Consider the following 20,485-nt stretch of genomic DNA (forward strand, 5'->3'; position numbering starts at 1 on the left):
CGATTTATTGTTATTATTATTATTATTATTAACTAAGAAATTATTAATTATTATTATTAAAGTTATTAATAATACGGGTAACCACCTGGAGACCAGGACGACAACCAAACCAGGTTGCAGTCTCACGATTTAAATAGTTAACTTAAAGCAACTGACCTCCTGGAGTCAACTACAAGTGAGTAAACAAGGTAAAGTTCAGCTCTGATTCTCTCACTCAGCCACAGGTCACAATAAGCATGCACAATAATGACTAAAAGACTTCTCTTTAACTACAATAATGTTTATTTGATCTTCCAGTAATCAGCAAAGTTAACCACAGTCCGAATTAACACTATTCTGCCAATCATCCAACTAACCAAGCATACAGAAAACCCAGCAATACAGTAAACGCATTCAGGTGTGTGGCTGACACTAGACCCACAGAGAGCGTGCGTACGGCCGTGAGGCTGTATGCCCGTTGTTCGGTTCGTTACCGACTGAGCGGCTCGCTTTCCACCTTCGGTGGCATACACAACTCTTCTAGAGTTAAACGGCGATTGTAATCACTTTCAAAGTATGATACTAAGGACTCGGCGGTCAGTCTATCACAACACAAAATGATAATAGCTCAACAAGAATTCGCAGCACTAACTCAATAACATCACCTCAATTAAACACACAATCACTGTCCCAGACGCAAACCTCTTACTGGGATCGCTTCCAAGCGATTAGGTGCGTGTGAATGTCCGTAGGTAAAATTCAGCACGGGTGCTCCGGTGCAGTTCTGACGGTGCCGTCCTCGTTCCATGAGGGTCGCTGCATCTGGTTCCTGGATTGGCAGCACAGAAAAACTGCAGAGTCTAAGTGATGGGAGGGTAGCGGCCGTAGGTTTTCCGCATGTCCGTGTAGAAGTAACTTCTTCCTTCTGCAGGCAAAACAAGAAGGTTGAGCTGCGCCAGCTCGGATCCTTTAAATTTGTGTTCGGCTGAACACAAGGGGAAGTCTAAACTCGTCCAGTGAAGGGACAATCTTCAAACTCCGCGGAGAGGAACAAAGGGAAAAGTAGCGTGCCCGGGGTTGGTTACCTCCTTCAGTATACTAGCTCACAGGGAACGTTGACTAACTCCGGTATGGTTACATTGGAAAGGCGTTGTGCATATGCACAGCGGGCATTTATAGATGCAGGATTCCCTGCATCTCTGCCATTGACGAGGTGAGTTCGAGACTCCCCAGAATCCACTTTAGGTGTGAAACGTGGAGCATGCTTGGAGTTGGAGTCTGTGGGGCGGCCTTTGGCGGTCTTTCCTTTGTTCAAAGGTTGAAGACAAAAGTTTATGCTTGAGGTCAGGCTTCGGGGGTTACAAGTAGGCCCGACCAGGCTTGCTATGTCTGACCACATGTTCACACGCAACCGTACGGTTCTGCTTATAAATCTCACTCATTGAGAAATTGTTCTCATGTGCATGAGCCTCATTTCCACTCCCACAATTAGTTATAAATGAATGAAGACACTCCCTTTATCAATCAGTCTGTATAAAAAAAAAAAACACTGGGCTCTGTCTTACACCCAGTGTAAAGCGTGTCTGCACTAGTTTCAGACTAACTTTTTCCTTCCATGCCCATGTTGTTTAAATAGCAAATACACTTGTGCCTATCTGTGCGCCCATGGGCATATTGGTCTTAAAATGAGGTGTGGTCATTAGCATTGTTGGTGCATTGTTATCTTGAGACAGCTGAAAGTGATTGCGTGATTAACCAACAAAAACCTGGCCGAAGTCAGTGATGCAGTATTTCACCGTTATTTTAAGGAGTATTGTCAAGAAAGTAATAGCCTACAGTATGTGCCAACATACACAGGCGCACAGAGTGCATCCCCGCTGTCTGTTTCGCACAAGTAGTGTGGTGAAAATGCACTTAGATGTGAGGCTAAGTGAGGTGGAACTTTACAATACAACCTCAGAAGGTCGGAGCCTCTTTGTGACATGTTGTGTGTTGTATAACATGTTGTACAACATCAGGGAGGCTCTGCAGAGGCGCTTCTTTCTTACTACACGGTAAATTATCCAGTGCTGCCTGTTCATCACCTAAATTTGTCCATAGTTTCATAACAACGATTTATTCACACTTCTCATCATACAACTGCAAATATTTCTAACATAGTGATTTGTGCTGTTACTTCATTGTAGGGCTGTGAGCATCACTGGTCAGTCATAGTATATAATCAACTGACCACAAACAGAATCTAACTCTGTGTGAAATTCTGCGCTGTTATAATAGCAATACGCTACTCCCATTCCAAATTCCAATTTGAGATGGCACTGTGATTGGTTTATTGGTGGTTACGCCCAAAACACTCCCATGAATAATTAAGAGATTAAGCACAACCCTTTTGAACCATGTGCCTGGTGTAGAGACTGTTTTTTCCATCATTAAAATAGCGAAAGAGACTAACACGCCAAACACGTGACACGTAAATATTGAAATAGTATGAAACTCTTACAGAATGACTCACAATAAATAATAAGGACATTGATGCTGAAGGAAACACTGACACACAAACACAATTATTTCTGTTTATGAATTGTAAAATTGTTATTGCTGTGTAAACGGCAACACTGTGGCTCAGGAGGTACGGCAGGAAGCAGGGTGCTCATGCTAACTGTGTTCCTCTGCTCTCACAGACTCAGATGGAGACCACAGTGGTGTCTGTGAATCACTGCGCTGTGTGAAGGAGCTGATCGCGGCTGTGGACAGTAAAGTCAACGAGCAGGAGAAGAAACGAAAGCTTAGGGAGGTTCACAGGTACACACACCCCCACAGGGGGTTACCCTCACCCTGTAATCTAGACCAGTGTCAAATCTGGAATCAGATCCTGAATCAGCAGAAAATCTGCAGGACTGAACAGAAGCACTGACTCCAAACTCCAAACTCTAGATTAGCAATAAAAAACACCTGTAACTGTGTAACACAGTGGTTAGATTTAAATTGTAAATGAGAATTATCATTATTCATTAGTAAACATACAATAAGCTGCCTCATACACTATATATATGTATACACATATATATGTATACACATATATGTAGATACAGTATGTAAAGCAGGAGGAGCAGCCGGCTCCTCTCTCAGTCCAGTGTCTTTTACTGGTGCTCCTCTCTGTACCTCAGTGTAACCTGAGTTTTCTGTGGTCTCCAGTCGCACTGACAGTAAGTCCATCATGAGGATGAAGAGCGGTCAGATGTTTGCTAAAGAGGACCTGATTAGGGGGAGGAAGCTGCTGCATGACGGATTGCTGCAGCTGAAGAACTCTGCAGGACGACTCAAAGGTTTTCACTCTGTCCAGTTTGTGTAGATGATGTTATTCTGTGTTCAGGATGTTGTCACCATGTTTGTGTCTCGGTGTTGCAGATGTCCGTGCCCTGCTCCTCTCTGATGTGTTGGTCTTTCTTCAGGAAAAGGACCAGAAATATGTATTTGCCTCTTTGGTAAGTAGCTCATCAAAACATCATTTAAAAATACACTGTGATTTAATTACACACCGTGTTCTCAGTGCATATTGTCATGAGCCCTGAGTGACCTGGACCTCTGTCCTCAGGACCAGCGCTCCACAGTCATCTCTCTACAGAATCTGATCGTTAGAGAAGTGGCTAACGAGGAGAGAGGTCAGCTCTCCTTTGTTTGTTTTTTTAACAGCACACAATGTCTGAAGTTTCACACAGTATGATACACACACACTGATTGTGACTGACTTGGGCTCTGTCTCTGCAGGTCTCTTCCTGATCACAGCTGGGACAGAGAGACCAGAGATGGTGGAGGTGTTGGCCAGCAGCAAGGAGGAGCGCAACACATGGAGGGCCATCATACAGGACACCATGCACTTCATGTGAGCGCGCGCACACACACACAGACATTCAGATACTGTAAAGTTTTCGCTGCCACAGATCTGATCAATGAGCTAAAACTACAAACAAAAAAATGAAAAGTTAATCTCCATAAATCTGGACTGAAACATGTTTTTGAATCAGGTTCTCAACAGCTTTACTGAAGAATCCTCAAGACTTCTGTGACTGTCCCAGTTTCTGATTGTCAGAGAGATAAACATCACAGTGTGTTTGTGTGTTGACAGGGAGAAAGACGAGGATGAGGGAGTTCCCAGTGAGACAGAGGAGGACAGGAGGCAGCAAGAGAGCAGAGCAAAGGAGATCAGAGGTGAACACACTGTACTGTGTTGTACTGAGTTGTCTTGTACTGTGTTGTATTGAATCATGAGTTGTATTCACTTGTGTTATGTTGTAATGTTGTATTGAGTTGTGTTGTGTTGTACTGTGTTATACTGTATTCCGGGGCGCTCTACAGCGTGGGACTCATGTAGCCTACCTGTCGGTTGTCTATCGTCTTTTACTGTTCATTACCGTCTTAAACTGTGCGGAAATCTTGAATGTGTGAGAAGTTATATGTCAAGGACGCAGTAGGCTGATAATGGGAATGGTTTGGGAGTTTATTGCACTTTTATGTGTAATTTCTCTGAGTACGAACGCCTTCCAGGACACTGGACATATCCGGAGCCATCATGCCGTTAGTCCCGGGAGAATTTCCCTTAGCCTGGAGCTTCTGCTATCTGTACGATCATCCTCGCATGGCGTGGAGCCAGGAAACATACCACCTGAACTTTGCAGAGTAGACAAGAGAACAAAGCGTCGGAAAAGAGGAAGAAGGGGTGGAATATGCCGTAAGCTCAGAAATATGAACCTCAACGACCACCTCAAGCTTCCTCCACTGCCAACAGTCCTTCTCTCCAACCCGCAGTCAATCCACAACAAGTCAGATGAGCTGGAGGCCTGGGTCAAAATCACACCTTAAGGAAAGGAAACATGCCTCCTACCTTTTACTGAAACATGGCTCAGTGAATCGGATCAGGAGGAGGAACTGTCATTAAGTGGGTTTGGAAGCCCAATTCGACTTAACCAGTCACCAAGGATTACAAACAAGTGACGCGGAGGTGGTGTGTGTGCTTCTACATTAATCTTTGGTACTGTAACACCGTCATAGTACGATAGAGAATATGCATCCCTGACATTGAACTATTGAACGTCTCTCTCCGCCCTTACTTCCCAAGACTGGAAAACATCCACCATCATACTTATTCCTAAATCTAAAAACACTAAGGGACTAAGTGACTTCAGACCAGTTGCTCTTACATCCCTTGTTATGAAGATTTTTGAAAGGGTCATAAAAGATATGGTGGTCTCCCTTATAGAGGGCAAATTACACCCCTTACAATGATTCATTCTACATTCTAGACAGAGTGTATAAGCACCTGGAGAAACCAATGTCTCACGCAAGGATTTTATTTGCTTCTGGATGTTTTATTGACAGAACCCAGCAGGTTTGGGTGAACGAACGTATATATCCGGCACAAGGCTTTCAAGCACAGGTTCACCCCAGGGTTGTGGCCCCTCACCTTTGTTCTTTTTAATGTACACAGACAGCTGCAGAACGTCTCAAGAAGGCAGTTACATTGTAGAGTTCTCTGATGACACCGCCCTCCTGTCTCTTCTTCAGGGCCCAGACTCAGACCATGGTCGGGCCTTACCTGCTTTTGTTGAATGGTGTGATGATAACTTCCTGGATCTTAATGTGTTAAAAACCAAGGAGTTAATCATTGATTTTAGGTGAACTAATGACACACCAAAAGTGAGCATTATTCATAATGTTGAAATTGTGGACTCCTATAGGTATCTTGGCACTGTGTTTGAATCACAACTAAAGTTTGATGTAAACAAAGAACTGAATGTCAAGCGGGGTCAACAAAGGATTCACTTAATGTGGAAGCTTAATTCTTTATATGTCTGTGATACAATTTCTTGTAACTTTTATCATTCTTTTATTGAAAGCCTTTTAACCTTTTCTTTTACCTGCTGGTTCAATGGGTCTGTGAAGGACAAGAACAACCTTGTAAAAGTGTGCTCCAAGATTATTGGAGTTCAGCAAAGGGACTTGGGCTCCCATTGGGAGAAACAGGTGGCTGAGAAAGCAAAAAAAAAATGATTAGCCAGCCAGACAACATTCTGTCTTCCGAATTCTCTCTAATACTTTTGGGCCGATGTTATAATGTGCCCATGGTGAGAACTAATCGTTAAAGTCCTTTATTCCTTCTTTTTGTAAAGGAATTTGATTGTGATTTTAGAGTAATTCGTTGGATATGTTGTTCTATTTATTGCTTTATTTACTGCTTTTATTTATTGTTTCACCTATTTTTAACTTTCCCGTGCCTTTAATATGTTTTCCTCTGACATTTTAACTGTATCTGGTTGGTTGGTTTGTTGGTTGGTTGGTTGTCTGTTGCGACCGAATGTATGGACTGCGAAGCTACAAATGAATTGCCCATGGGGCATAAATAAAGTTGTCTGAACTGAACTGTACTGAACTGTATTGTGTTGTGTTGTACTGTATTGTGTTGTACAGTGTTGTATTGAGTTGTATCATATTGTACTGTGTTGTATTCGATTGTATTGTGTTGTGTTGAATTGTGTTATATTTACTGGGCGGCTGTTCTATCAGTGTGTGACTGCATATAAGTGTGATGTATTAATGGGAGTGAATGGGTGAATGTGGCAAGTATTGTTAAGCGCTTTGAGTGGTCAGTACGACTAGAAAAGCGTTATATACTGTATGTGCACGTCCATTTACCATATTGTGTTGTATTGTGTTTTGTTGTGTTGTACTCTGTTGTATTGAGTTGTGTTGTGTCATGAATCCTTATGTTTTATTCCAGAGCTTCTGCGGAGGAAAGATGAGCAGATCATCTGTTTATTGGAGGAGAAAGTTCACATCTTCAGAGAGCTGGGAGACTGCAGTTCCACCACCGAGGACACAAACCCACCAGTCAGGGAACGCATGTTGTTCAGGGCCACACCTGATGATGTCACAAAGGGGGACCCAATCATACAGGATGCCCTGAGGGAAGGTGAGCAGAAAGATTTGTATGGTATTGTGCGTGCGTGCATGTGTCAGAGATGAGATGTTAGACTGTGTGTAACTGTTTCTGTCTGTCTCCAGTGGAGAGTCTGCACACTTTAGTCAGCAGTGGAGTAGGTGGAGCCGGCTGCAGTGCTCCAGCTGGCCTGACAGGGGGCAGTGTGGGACCAGTTTCTCTGCCCCGCAGAGCTGAGACGTTCGGAGGCTTCGACAGTCATCAGATGAACAGCAGCAAGAGTAAGAAACACACACTCACTCCTGTAGGTTATTTCACACAGAAGAAGAAGAAGAGCACATTGTGTTCTGGTCAACAGGTACAGCAGGAGTCAAACAGTCTGACAGCAGGTTTATCACACACTGACTCACCTCTTCTCTCCTCTCTCTTCTTTCTCTTCTCTCCTCCTCTCCTCCTCTCCTCTCCTCTCTCTCCTATCTCTCCCTCTCTTCTCTCCTCTTCTCTCTCCTCTCCTCTCCTCTCCTCTCTCCTCTTCACTCTTCTCTCCTCTCTCCTGTGTCCTCAGATGGAGACAAGGAAGAGGGGGAGGAGTCACTGGACCTCCGCAGGACTGAGTCCGACAGTGTGTTGAAAAAGGTGTGTGTCTCCACAGAGCATTTCTTCCGAGATGTCAGGTGAAGGTCCTGTGTGTCATGTGTATGATATCTGTTCTCTATCTCTGTCTGTGTGTGTGTGTGTGTGTGTGTGTGTGTGTGTGTGTATTTATGTATGTGTGTCTGTTGACATGCATGCAGGGAGCCACTGCCAGCCTGCAGATGATGCTGAAGAGAAACAATGAAGTAAGTGTGTGAGCTGTATGTTTACTGTTTTTGATGTAAATTACCCAACAGGCATGGTTCTTACAGCTGTTCATTAAAGTTGTGTGAGGAGGTATAGATGATCCATCTGTCTGTGTCTGTGATATGTCTGTGTTTCTCCAGCAGGTCCAGCACAGTGTGATACATCTCCACGACCTGCTGATCTCACTGCAGGTACAGGAACACACCTACAGAACACACCTGCAGGAACTCACAGAAACACACCTACAGAAACACACCTAAAGGAACACACCTAAAGGAACAAACAGAAACACACCTACAGAAACACACCTACAGAAACACACCAACAGGAGCACACCTAAAGGAACACACAGAAACACACCTACAGGAACACACCTACAGAAACACACCTATAGGAACACACTTACAGGAACACACCTATAGAAACACACCTACAGGAACACACCTGCAGAGACATACCTGCAGGAACACACAGAAACACACATACAGGAACACACCTGTAGGCGCACGCCTGCAGGAACACCTTTAACCTCTCTTTTCCTCTCCTCTACCTCCAGGCTGTGGTGGTCCAGCAGGACTCCTTTGTGGAGGACAGGAGACAGGCCCTGAATGACCGGCTCACCACCAACTCCTCCAGACACTCATCCTCTTCCTCGCTCTCCTCCTCATCCTCCTCCCGCCCCTCCTCCCTCATCGAGCAGGAGAAACACAGGAGTCTGGAGAGACAGCGACAGGAGGCGGCCAGCCTGCAGGTTCACAGACTGCTTTCATCATCATCATCATCACTCAGTATGTATCCACCTTAAAGTCTGTCAGTCAGTGTCTCATCATCTCAGTCGTTGCTTTCAGAAACAGCAGGCTGCGCACCAGGAGGAGAAGAGGAGGAGAGAGAAGGAGTGGGAGATGAAGGAGAAAGGTCTGGCAGAGCGGGAGGAGAGGCTGAGGGAGGAGGAGGAGGACACCAGAAGGAGGCACCAGGTGCTGCAGGAGGAGAGAGAGACGCTGCAGAGGAAGAGAGAGGAGTACCAGAGAGAGCTGGAGAGGCTGAAGGAGGCTCAGAGGAGGCTGGAGAGGGACACGAAGGCCCTGAGGAGAGACTCTGAGAGACTGGAGGCCATGGAAACAGACCAGGTCAGGGTCCTGGGGACTTTTCCCCTTGCACAGTCCACATAGACACAGGCTGTGGAAGCTCTGACTATAAACCTAGTGGGAAATGTCAGTGGTGTTTATGTGTATTCTTGGATCGTTGGCTCAGTGAGAGTTGAGGTTCAACCCCTCTCACCCCCTCGTCCCCCCCAGTGTTACTGCTAATTATTGAACCTGTTACTTCAGGCCCCCTGTCCCCAGAACCGTCAGGTTATGGTGGAAATCACCATGTTTGGTTCAATATCAGGTCTGCCCTCACTGAGACACTTCACTAAGTGTGTGTCCATGTAGAGCAATAGATAGATAGATAGATAGATAGATAGATAATTTATTTAAATTCATGTGTCCATTAGTCATTGTTGATAACAATAATAATAATAATAACAGTTGATAATAAATAAACAATAATAATTAGATTAGTCCACTTCCTTCGGCTGAGGTGTTGTACAGCCTGATGGGAGTGGGAACAAAGGATCTCATCAACCTCTCTGTTCTGCAGCTGAGATGAGACGTTTGCTGCAGCTGTAGCTGCTTCTCTGTCCTGCCAGAATGTTGTGGAGATGGCCTCCATCTTACATTGCATGCGTCTCTCCACAACAGTCCTGAGTGAGTCCAGACTCCTGCCAAGCACAGACCCAGCCTTTTTTACCAGCTTGTCCAGTCTCCTTGTGTTCATGTGAGACATGCTGCTGCCCCAGAAGACTGCAGCATAAAAACTTTTTTATGCTGCAGTCTGCTCACCGCCACTGACTGATAAAACATTAAGCAATTCACTGCAGACTTCAAAGGACCTCAGCCTCCTGAGGAAAAAGAGCCGGCTCTGCCCCTTCCAGTAGATGGCATCCGTGTTCAGGGACCAGTCCAGTTTACTGTCCAGGTGCACACCTAGGTATTTATAATTGTGCACCACCTCAGTTTCCTTCCCTCGAGTGTTGACTGGCTGAAGGGTGGGCCTAGACCTCCAAAAGTCCATGACCATCTCCTTGGTCTTGGAGGTGTTCAGAAGGAAGCAGTTCTTGTTGCTCCATTCACTGAGGACCATCGTCAGATCCCTGTACTCCTGTTCCTGCCCGTTCCTGATTCCTGTCACAATAGCTGTGTCATCTGAGTATTTCTGGATGTTGCAGGACTCAGAGTTGTATTTAAAGTCGGCTGTATACAGGGTGAACAGGAAGAGAGCCAGAACAGTCCCCTGTGGAGCCTCACTGTCCCTTAGACACAGTTACCCATCATGACGTACGGTGGTTGTCTAGTCAGGTAATGCACAATCTAGGACGTGAAGCAGGGATCCATCCCCATCCCTTCCAGCTTGTCTTTAAGGATGGTGGGGTTTGATGGTGTTAAATGCGCTTGAAAAATCAAAGAACATAATCCTCATGTAACTGCTTGGCTCATCCAAGTAAGAATGGGCCCGGTGGAGCATGTAAAGGACGGCATCATCCACTCCAATATGTTCTTTGTAGGCAAACTGTAAGGGGTCAAGTGTATGTTCAACCGGTGGCCTCAGAAGGTGGAGAAGCCGCCGCTCCAGGGTGCTCCAAGCAGTGTAGGCCTCCTTTACATTTGCATACAACAGATCAAGTGTCTTATTTTCCCTTGTGGGACCGTCAACATACTGAGTGAAGCCAGTCCGGTGAGAGTGACATGGTTAAAACCCCCGATATTGTAATGAATGCATCAGGGTGCTGGGTCTGTACTCTTGTAACAGTCTTGTGAATGACGTCACACATGACAGCAGGCTCTGCTCATGGTTGAATGTAAACAACAATGGCGACGATGTGTGAGAACTCCCTCAGTACATAGTACGGTGTAAGACCAACTGCCAACAGTTCAATATCCCAACAGCAGATGATCTTGTTCACTGTGATGTGACCGGGGTTGCACCATCTAATGTTCACAAGCAGAACCAGTCCTCCACCTTTCTTCTTTCCACTTGCTCTGGCGTCTCTGTCCACTTGTACTGCAGTGAAGCCGGGTAAATCCACATAACGGTCGGGGGTGTTGTCATTTAACAAGGTCTCTGTGAAACACATGAGACTACACTCACGATATGCTCACTGGTTCTTCATAAGTGCCTCCAGTTCATCACACTTGTTAGCCAAGGAGTTGACATTTCCCATGAGGATGATGTTAGAAAAGGCTTATATCTCCATCTCTTAGCCTTTAGCTTAGCCCCGGCTCTGCATCCACAGAGCGGCTTCTTCAGCTCAGCCGGTATGGGATGTTTAACTCCATATCTGGTAAACTTAAAAGCCAAGAGTTTTTCCATTGTCTACATTAATTTCTCCATTGTCAGACGAAACAACAACGTAGAATAAAAAACATAGATCGACAAAAAAATATATTAATATGCTTAAATATATTGCAAAAAACTACAAGCTATGCGGACTTGCTGCCACCTGTTGCCAGCGCATCATTTCAATAGATAGAACCATGTGTTCAGATTCTGGTGACTCCTCAGGCCAGTTTCTTCTCTCTGGACCACCTGGGTCAGTTGAGTTCACTTCTGAGACGCAACCACATTTAAACACAGTCAGACCATCAGAGGCCGGACACAGAGCTCCTCGTTAATCAGACTCATGAAGAGGAAACGAAAGTGAACAGTGAAAGTAAACATCACAGTTACAGAGCCAGTTCGTGCTTCACCTTTGACCTACTGTAGTCTTAGGAGCATTGTTGATTTGACTGTGTTTTTGTCATGTTTCTGTTGAATTGTTTCTGGTGATGTCCCAGTTTAAGACCTCAACTGTCAATGGACCACAGAGTTACCAACACTGATACCACAGCAGGCCTTAGTATAGTATCTGTAATACCAGATTGACTGACGCAGATGCAATTCATCAGTGTACAGGCGTTAGGAGCAACCCGTTGATGGGCTGAATCAGTGAACTGACACACCTGAGCATCATGGTGAGTCAGACCACTGGAGCTCACTTCTTCTGTAATGTGCAGGTTTGACAGCTCTTCATGTCTCTGTGGTCTGATGTTCTGATGTTCAGATAATCACTGGACCCAGAAACAACCAGAACTTCCCACTGTGCCTGCTGGGTTAAAGATGAAACTCTGGGTCCAGGTATTTGTGCTTTCATGTCTCTCATTTGTCCGGGTATTTTCTCCAGCAGGAGCAGCTTCAGAGGTTCCAGCGAACTCCCTCTACCACCTCTGAAGACTCCATGAGGCTCCATGGTTCTGGGTCTTTGGATTTGGATTCAAAGGAAGCAGCAGAACAGCCAAAAGAGGTAAAAATAAAGTCCTCCTCAGAAAAAGCACAGAAAGAGAACAGAGAGGGTGATCTCTTTTTTTCTGGATGTTCCACAGGTGGAGCTCTCATCCTCTGCCCCAACCAAAGAACCTTTCCTCCGCATCGGATCAAAGAGGATGGGCAAAAACTTCAACCCTTTCTCCTCCTCCTCCTCCTCCTCAAAGCCTTATGGAGCAGAGAAGGAGTCCCAGCTCCCCACCAGACTGCTGCAGCTGGCCAAACCCAAAGAGAAGAAGGACAAAAAGAAGAAGGGGAAGGGAGGGGAGCAGACTCAGACAGGTACCAACACATGAACACATGTATTCAGGTGTTCCCTCACCCAGGGTTTTCCCGAAGCACTGGCCGGCGCCAAACAGCCAGACATTAAAGAATTTCCAGCTGGCTACTGCATTATTGTGTTTTTACCTTTAGTCAGATCCATTTGCTTTTGAGAGGAGAAGATCTCAGTGTTTTTAAAAAAACACGTTTTCCCCCAACTCTGCATTTAGTCTGCAGATTCCCTCTGCCCCTACTCTTATTGTGTGTGTCAGCGCTGCACACATGCGTGCACACGGGGGGTCGCGGCAGAGTGGTGACGTGAAACAAATAACCTGAAGATTACGAAGAGGCGATGTGAACCACGCTGGTAGTCACTGTCAGTAAGTGCGATAAAACTTTGGCAAGTAAAAAGCCAAAACTTCATCAATACACCTGTTCAACCATCATAAATGTGTATAAACATAGAAAGACTACAGCCTTATGTTAAATAAAGGTTACGTGTGGAAGATACATTCAGCTTGTGTTTCAGAGGCTGTTTTTAAGGTTTCATTGTTTGAAGCCTCAGATTCCTCCTGACAGTGAAGTCATTGTTTTGTTGACATGTTTTCATGTTGTTCACACCTGTCACACATGATGTTAGATATCTGAGAAACCAAAGGTCCCTCATACAAGACAGAATATAAATTGAAGGGTAAACTATCTGATGTTTGCTCCTCTAGTGAAAATAATCTCATGTTATGTGACATGATTTCACATTATAAACCTGTATTTATTCAGTTTTTGTCACAGTTTTATCGAGTGGCTTCAAACACAAGGTCAGGTCCCATGGGACCTTCCAGGTATTAAAACAAGACAAGGGGACCAACTGTCTCCTGTGTTGACCATCTGAACCTCTGGCAGCATCTGTCAGAGGAATGTCATAAACTGCACATTCTACATAATTCTGATTATTAATCATCATTCATCAGAAGGTCATGGTTTGATTCCAGCTCCTTCAGTCCACATGTCGGAGATACTGAACCTCAAATACCCCTGAGTGAATGTGTGAGCGAAGGGGTGAATGTTGCTTTTAGTGTAAAGCTCTTTGAGTGGTCGATAAGACTAGAAAAGCTCTGTGTAAGTGCAGAGTCCATTTAAATAATTAATAACTTCAGTTCAGTGTCAGAGTACAAGATAAATATACAGATATGTGAAGAAGTGATACTGCAGTTGTGTGCCCAAGAGCAAGGCTCTTAACTCCCAGCTGCTAAGTGGAGCTGCTCAGTGGTCAGCAGGTCAGACTGTGGTTGTACTGGGCAGCTTCCAGGTGTGTCATTTTGTGAATGCAATCAGTGTGTTCCTGTAAAAGTGGGAGTCTGCCGCTGAATAAATAAAGTAATACAAATAAATAAGCAGAGCAACAAAGTAATATGATCAAATAAAACATGAGCAAACTTCTGGAGGGTGAATCTACAGACTTTGGTCTAAAACAGTCGTTTGGGAAGAAGATACAATACTACCTTAAAACGTGTATGTCATTTGGTTACAGAAAGTAATATGTATGTGTGTATGACATCACTGAAACATGACACAAATACTCTCTTCATTAATGTGTCATAACAAAGGTTGACAGTATTAAACATCAGCCTGGATCTGTCCACAGCAAACTAGATCCTCGGCAGCAGGTCTGTCAGGTCTGGTCTGGTCTATGTAGCTGCTCCAGACGTGTTAATGACAGTTGTCCAGATCTTCACTCGTGTGTTTCTGTCTCCTCAGAAAACAAAATGACAGTGATGTTGGATTCCCAGAATGATGGAGACATCTTCTTCTGCTGAAGACCAGGAGGAAGAGCATGTGAACTTATGAAGCTCCTGCTGGACCTTGCAGAAAACAGGAACAGCCTTTCAGACTGACTGGACCATTTTCTGAGGAGCCAGCTGGATTCTCAGGACAACAGACTCACTGGCCTGCATATGTCCCAGGTAAACAAAAGTAATGACCAGGTGAAATCATGGTGAGCTGATGATTCAGTCAGGAGGATTTTAATCACCAAACGTGCCCAGAATACCCCAGGGTCCCACCAGTCCACCAGTCCACCACCCCAGGACCCCACCTTCAAATCAGATCTCATCAACATTTAAAACTGTCACAAACTTTAGCATCCTTGAACTTGAACATCCTGAGGAGTCTTTAACATCTGCTCTGACGTTCATCAGTCAACCTGACAAACAGGACTCAGGAAGGAAGACAAACCTGGACATGGTGTGGTGGACACACTTCTCACTGTCCACAATCAATGAAACATCATTCACCAGAGAGATGGAACAGTCCACAGAGTGCTCAGGACCCAGACTGGTCCACAGAGTGCTCAGGACCCAGAGTGATGGTCTGTGGTGCTCAGAGCAGATGTTTAACATTGCCGTTGTTAGTTGGTTTTTTAGGTGGACACCTCCCTCAGTCCTGAGTATGTGAAACAGACTGTGACAAATGTGTGAACAGGCAATTAACCTGAGAGAGTGATGCTTCATTTAAGATCATTCATCTCCTGAGAATTGAATCGTCAAGTCTTTTCAGTGACTTGGTTCTAATTATACAGAAAATATGAACGTTGTTTAAATCCAAGTGAAGGTTCATTTATTATTCCACACTTCCTCTTTGTAAACAGTATATTGAATTGTGTCATGAATGTGTGTGAAGCCTGTCTAAAGATACAGTTCACCAGTTTTCACTATTTACTTCTAAAGTGAACCACCTGAACTCAGCAGCTGTTTCCTGTCACCAGTGTCAGATGATGCAGACTATAAACAGTTTTTGTACATGACAGAAAGATGAAGTTTCTGCAGCAGAGCTTGGTCAGAACTCACTGAGCTCAGCACAAAACCATCTCACCTCCAGGTCCAATTATAAGCTCTGCTGGAGCTTTCGACCACATCATACAGTCTTCTTCAGTCATCAACTGTAGATGTTCAGACTGTGATTTTTATGATATTTTATAAGCGATTTTAACAGATGTTTGCATCATTGTGATAAATGAAAAGGGTTTTTATGATGTTGAGTCAAGCGAGGCAAGACAATCTTTGAGTTTACAATCAGTCAAAACAAACATCAATCAATCAATCAATCAATCCAATCAATCAATCAATCAATCAATCAATCAATCAATCAATCAATCAATCAATCAATCAATCAATCAATCAATCAATCAATCAATCAATCAATCCATCAGTCTTTACAGATTCAGATATAGTACATTTTTAATACTCTAAAGTATCAGATGGAGCCTGGAGACATTATAAAGCTCAGTTGCTCAGAAGCAGGTTCACGTTTTTAATTCTCCTGTCCTCTGGTCACCTGGACCTGGACCCTGGTCACCTGGCCCTGGACCCTGGTCACCTGGACCTGGACCCTGGTCACCTGGACCTGGAACTCGGTCCTCAGTTTACCTGCTTCAGTAAAACAGCCTCCTCTTCTCTGAACTGTCATAGTTTTCATGTCAGTTTTTTGTTGCTCAACACTTCCTCCATCTCTTTCACATTAAAATCCTTCAGCACTCCACTGAGCAAAATCTCCTCCCTGTCCCTGAAGGACTTTTATTTTGAAACAAATTAAAGTTACTGCTGTTAAAAGGAGGAAATACACATTGTATTGAATTGACCACGTGTGCCAGTTTAGTTACTGGTATTTTAACTTGTCTCCCGTTTCTGCTGTCATTTACCACAGCCAGGTGTCATCTAGACTCAGACTTTCCATGCTTTTATTTTGGAAGTACAATCCTTAATTAATGAATGAATGTTGAGCTAAGTGTTAATTGATGTACAGCAGTATCATCAGACTTCATTGGATCCTGAGTTGAATGAGGGGTGTTGTTCTCCAGACGCCAAAGGCTCGTATCCTCCCTCTCATCCAGCCACAGTCATAACTCTGATTTACACCACATTGATTTTCTCTCTTCTCTGCAGAGAAGCAGAGAGCCTAAGATCTGTGTCGTTTCCAGCCTCTCTGCTCAAGCACATCATCCCGTCTCTTAATTCCCTGCAGCTTCTCCCTGCTCTCACCCTGACTAGTGTGATTAGCAGCAGTGGTTAGTCCTCCTGAGTCAGAGGCAAACCCTCAGAGGCTGCTTCCTGTGAAGAAAGCAACATTTCACATCATAGCCACTTTCTGAAAAACCACTGTTTCACAACAGCAGCTACACACATCTCTATATATATATATATATATATTTTTTTTTTTTATGTATATATAGTATCACGCAGCCTGAACAGGACTTGAATAAGAGAACTCTGATATTACAGTTCATTCGCAAAGTTTTCAGACCCCTTGTTGCAGCTTCATGATAAAATAATCATCAGTCCACAATAACAAAAAAAAAAGACATATCTTTGTAAATATGAGCTGCGCCTCACATCGTTTCTGCTCTGTGCAGAAAAAAATCAGAAAGGGTACAACTGATGTGGTTTGGTTCATGATGGACTAGACCGCTAACTACTGGTCAGTGCCTGAAATATCAGCTGTTTACATCACTGACACATCGTCTGTCCTCAGCTGCTAAGCTACATGTAGCATCAAAGTCAGTTTACATGGTGTTATTGGCTAAAGGGGCTTTTCTGATCTTTTTCTAACCTTCAATGATAAAGAAATGTTAACAATGAAGGAAGAAAGCTGAGCAACTGTGATTCAGTTGGACTATGGTTTAACCCACATTTATGAACAGAATGGATTAAACCAGAGAACCACCAAATTTAAAATGTCAAAGATGTTAAAATACAAACCCTATTAATTTATTACTTTGTTTTTATTTTGAAGTTCCTACAATTACATGGTGTTTGTCACATACTGTATGATGGCATGCTATTAGTAAATCAAACTAATCGCTCACCTTGCTCATCCTTCAGTCAATACATACATCAGTTTTAGTTGTACAGTACCAAATCATAACAGACATGATCTCAAGGCTTAACAGAGTCAGGTCAGGATTAAACAATATTATAGAAAAACAACAGCTCCACCATGAAAAACCAAGAGAACCAGGCTCAGGGTGGTGGGTGGCTCAACCAGATGGGCAGGGGGTCTCTGCGTCCTGGAGTAAAAACCAGTGACAGTTTGATCTCATTTTTAATGATTTTATGAGTTAATATATATATTCAGAACTAGTCTGCAGCAACTCTGATCCCTCAAACTAAATAAGCTAAATTACAGACGCAACATTTGATCATAGAATTTAAAGGTCTGAAGAGGAAGTTAAAGTTGGCCTTTCTCTAGCCTCTTCCATATTGTTTCCCTTCAGTGTGCACTAGTTTTACTAAAACCTTTATTAAGGAATCTTACAGTCACATTGGACCCTACAGTTTTTGCACTGTACAAGCTTCTTGTATTTGTACTAAAACCAGAAGGTACAAAGTTTATTTTTCTCTTTTTATGTACAAAGAAAAAAGGGCAAAGCAACAAATGCTGTAAATATGTTTTATGTACAAATTTGAACTTACAAAGTATTGATGACTATGGATTTTATTTCAATGGATGATTGATTTGTTTCTTAATAAATAATAAAGTTTTATTTATCTGTCATCGTCCCGTTTTGGAAATAAATAATATGCTGTTTGTCATGTGATGCGTGTTGGGTGTTTCTTTTGATGAAGTGGTGAACAACATGAAGAGCAAAGAATCAACCAGAGATCACTTTACAGTGGGGTCCAAAGGTCCACTTCAGGTGGTCTTACCCTTTTTTTGTGTGTGTGTGTGTGTGTGTGTGTGTGTGTGTGTGTGTGTGTGTGTGTGTGTGTGTGTGTGTGTGTGTGTGTGTGTGTGTGTGTGTGTGTGTTCACTGGTTCATGTGTGGCACAGAGAGGCCAGGATTCACACCTTAGTTATCAGTTCTTTTGTTGTGACTTTTCCTTTATAAGAAACAATCGAATATCAATAGGCAGAGTCTTAATGTTACAAACCGGAGATTTTGCCTATGCTCTCCAGTGGCCTGGTGTCCATTCGTAGACCTTCTGGAGCTGCCCCTTTGACCCCATGGTCTGGGTGTATATGTATGTACATAAATAATATATATGGGTTTTGGGTTTACAGTTTTGAGAAAAGCATGGAAGGTTTCAAAAGATATGGAATTGTGAAAAACTGTAACCAAACACAACTCCTGACATCTGACGTTGTTTTAAATGTGCTTTATGAATAAGTTTGACTTGAAAACGCACAACAGACTACATGGTAATACAGGAAGAGGCTGTGGAAGTGGTGGGAGATAAATCCCAGAATTACGGCAGCAGGGTAAAGGTAAAAGGTAAAGAGCCCAGCTGGACTGGAGGAGCACTACATGTTCTACATATATGGACATATATGGTGTAGACATAATTGACTGGAACATGAAGAGAACATGAGACGCTTGTCTGAACTATAGTCAGGTTTAGTAAAGGTTAGGCATGTGAATATGATCAGCATTGTATATTACAGTTTTTCACTTTTGCAAAAACACAGTTCCTGAAACTAAGGCCCTGTTTGTCAGAGCTCCACACACACAAACCAAAACCATTTACACAAAATACAAAACATGTTACATCTCTTGCAAAAGTAAGCACTACATCAATAACTAAATAAACTTCTAAAAATGATACTTTCTCTCCCAAACTTTACAGACAAACACCAAATATATAGATCTTTCCACTACCAACTGCACACGACTGTGCTAAATCTAAATCTAAATCACATTTCTACTTTTCTAGTGATATGTGCTAAGTATAAAAACACTATTACAGTACTGTATGTTTTTGATATTTCTCATTTGTAGCATGCTGTAAATATGAACACAAACCCAATGGTGAAACCAAAGATGACATGAACATAGTGTACAGTAAAATACAGTAGGCCTATACAGTATTGCAGAGAAGAATTGTCCTATTTATTCTGACCAATCCTCTCGCCACTCCCTGTCCTGTGTCCTCTTGCTCCTCTTCCTCCTTCACCTCTTCCTCTTTCTGGTCTGCCTCTTTCTCCTCCTGCTCCTTCTCCTCCTTCTCCTCTTGCTCTTCCTCCTCTTACTCGAACACCTCTTCCTCTATTTCTTTCTGCAAAGTTGTCCTCCATTGTTGTGCACACCAAACAGCAAACCTGACTCCTATTTATGGAGATCAAGCTGTGATTTATGTGTGATCTGATTGTTTACATCAATTTTCTGTTAGAGCTCATTCAAGAGACCAGATGTTTCTTTGCTCCACAGACACTTCCCCACAGTTCCTCACTGTTTACACCTGGGGGCGACGCACCAGGGACCTTACTGACCAGTCAGTGTTGGTCAGTGTGTGACATGTGACCCCCCAGGGCTACCTGAGAAACCAGCTCTCTTGCCAGCCTGCAAACACTCTTCTCCTCAACAGTAGCGACCTGCTTCGGATTAACTGAGAGTGAACCAAGTTCTCTTCAGAATCAGCAGCTACAACACAAGGTCAGCCAGCTGATCCAAGCAACAGGAAGCGACCCAACTCACTGGACCCAGGACCTGTTTGTTTTGTTCCAAGGACTGGGTAACGTTAACTGACTGCCTAACCTCCCCTAGCACAGCATAGCACAGCTAAGCAGCAGAAGTCCTAACTTTGTTAATGTACATGTTGATTAATGTCTTGTTGTTGTAATGTTTGCTTAGGTTGTGGTCAGTCATACAGTTAATCAGGTACTCGTATGTTCACACACATACCTGTAGTACGTCTCAGTTCTAGAACCTGCAGGCAGCTAACCTTCTCCCTCTAACCTGGTACCTTTAGATTACATTAGCTTGTGGTCGCAAGAAGGTTTGCTGTGTCTCCCAGCACAGTCTCAAGAGCATGAAAGAGACACCAGGAGGCCGGCCGTTACACAAGGAGAGCTGGACAGGGCCGTAGAAGGCCATCAACCCAGTAGCAGGAGAGGGACAGGGGAAGAGGAAGGGAGGTTGGTGTGTGTGTGTATGTGTGTGTGTGTGTGTGTGTGTGTGTGTGTGTGTGTGTGTGTGTGTGTGTGTGTGTGTGTGTGTGTGTGTGTGAGTGTGTGTGTGTGAGAGTGGCCATTTTGAGTAGTTCCTTTGTTTACCACCATCTTGTGTAAGTCTTCTTT

The 20,485-nt window shown here is 43.6% G+C and overlaps 1 protein-coding gene across 11 annotated transcripts in view; it reads left to right on the plus strand.

The window, feature by feature from the left end:
* Window positions 1-18,003, plus strand: part of LOC130175857 (A-kinase anchor protein 13-like) — a 68,727-nt gene extending 50,724 nt beyond the window's left edge. For 8 of the 11 annotated variants that reach the window (XM_056386458.1, XM_056386462.1, XM_056386463.1 and 5 more), the window contains 16 exons: window positions 2,661-2,781; window positions 3,175-3,305; window positions 3,388-3,464; window positions 3,575-3,641; window positions 3,748-3,862; window positions 4,106-4,188; window positions 6,755-6,946; window positions 7,039-7,194; window positions 7,479-7,549; window positions 7,708-7,752; window positions 7,894-7,944; window positions 8,310-8,504; window positions 8,602-8,883; window positions 12,018-12,137; window positions 12,217-12,439; window positions 14,174-18,003. In XM_056386458.1, the coding sequence (XP_056242433.1) occupies window positions 2,661-2,781; window positions 3,175-3,305; window positions 3,388-3,464; window positions 3,575-3,641; window positions 3,748-3,862; window positions 4,106-4,188; window positions 6,755-6,946; window positions 7,039-7,194; window positions 7,479-7,549; window positions 7,708-7,752; window positions 7,894-7,944; window positions 8,310-8,504; window positions 8,602-8,883; window positions 12,018-12,137; window positions 12,217-12,439; window positions 14,174-14,232 (1,988 nt within the window). In that variant the 3' untranslated portion in view covers window positions 14,233-18,003. The remainder of the gene's footprint in view (window positions 1-2,660; window positions 2,782-3,174; window positions 3,306-3,387; window positions 3,465-3,574; window positions 3,642-3,747; window positions 3,863-4,105; window positions 4,189-6,754; window positions 6,947-7,038; window positions 7,195-7,478; window positions 7,550-7,707; window positions 7,753-7,893; window positions 7,945-8,309; window positions 8,505-8,601; window positions 8,884-12,017; window positions 12,138-12,216; window positions 12,440-14,173) is intronic. The other 3 variants (XM_056386460.1, XM_056386461.1, XM_056386467.1) reach the window with 3 other exon arrangements.
* The last annotated feature ends 2,482 nt before the right edge of the window (window positions 18,004-20,485 follow it).

Source organism: Seriola aureovittata, chromosome 10 (genome assembly GCF_021018895.1).
Source record: "Seriola aureovittata isolate HTS-2021-v1 ecotype China chromosome 10, ASM2101889v1, whole genome shotgun sequence".
NCBI lineage: Eukaryota > Metazoa > Chordata > Actinopteri > Carangiformes > Carangidae > Seriola > Seriola aureovittata.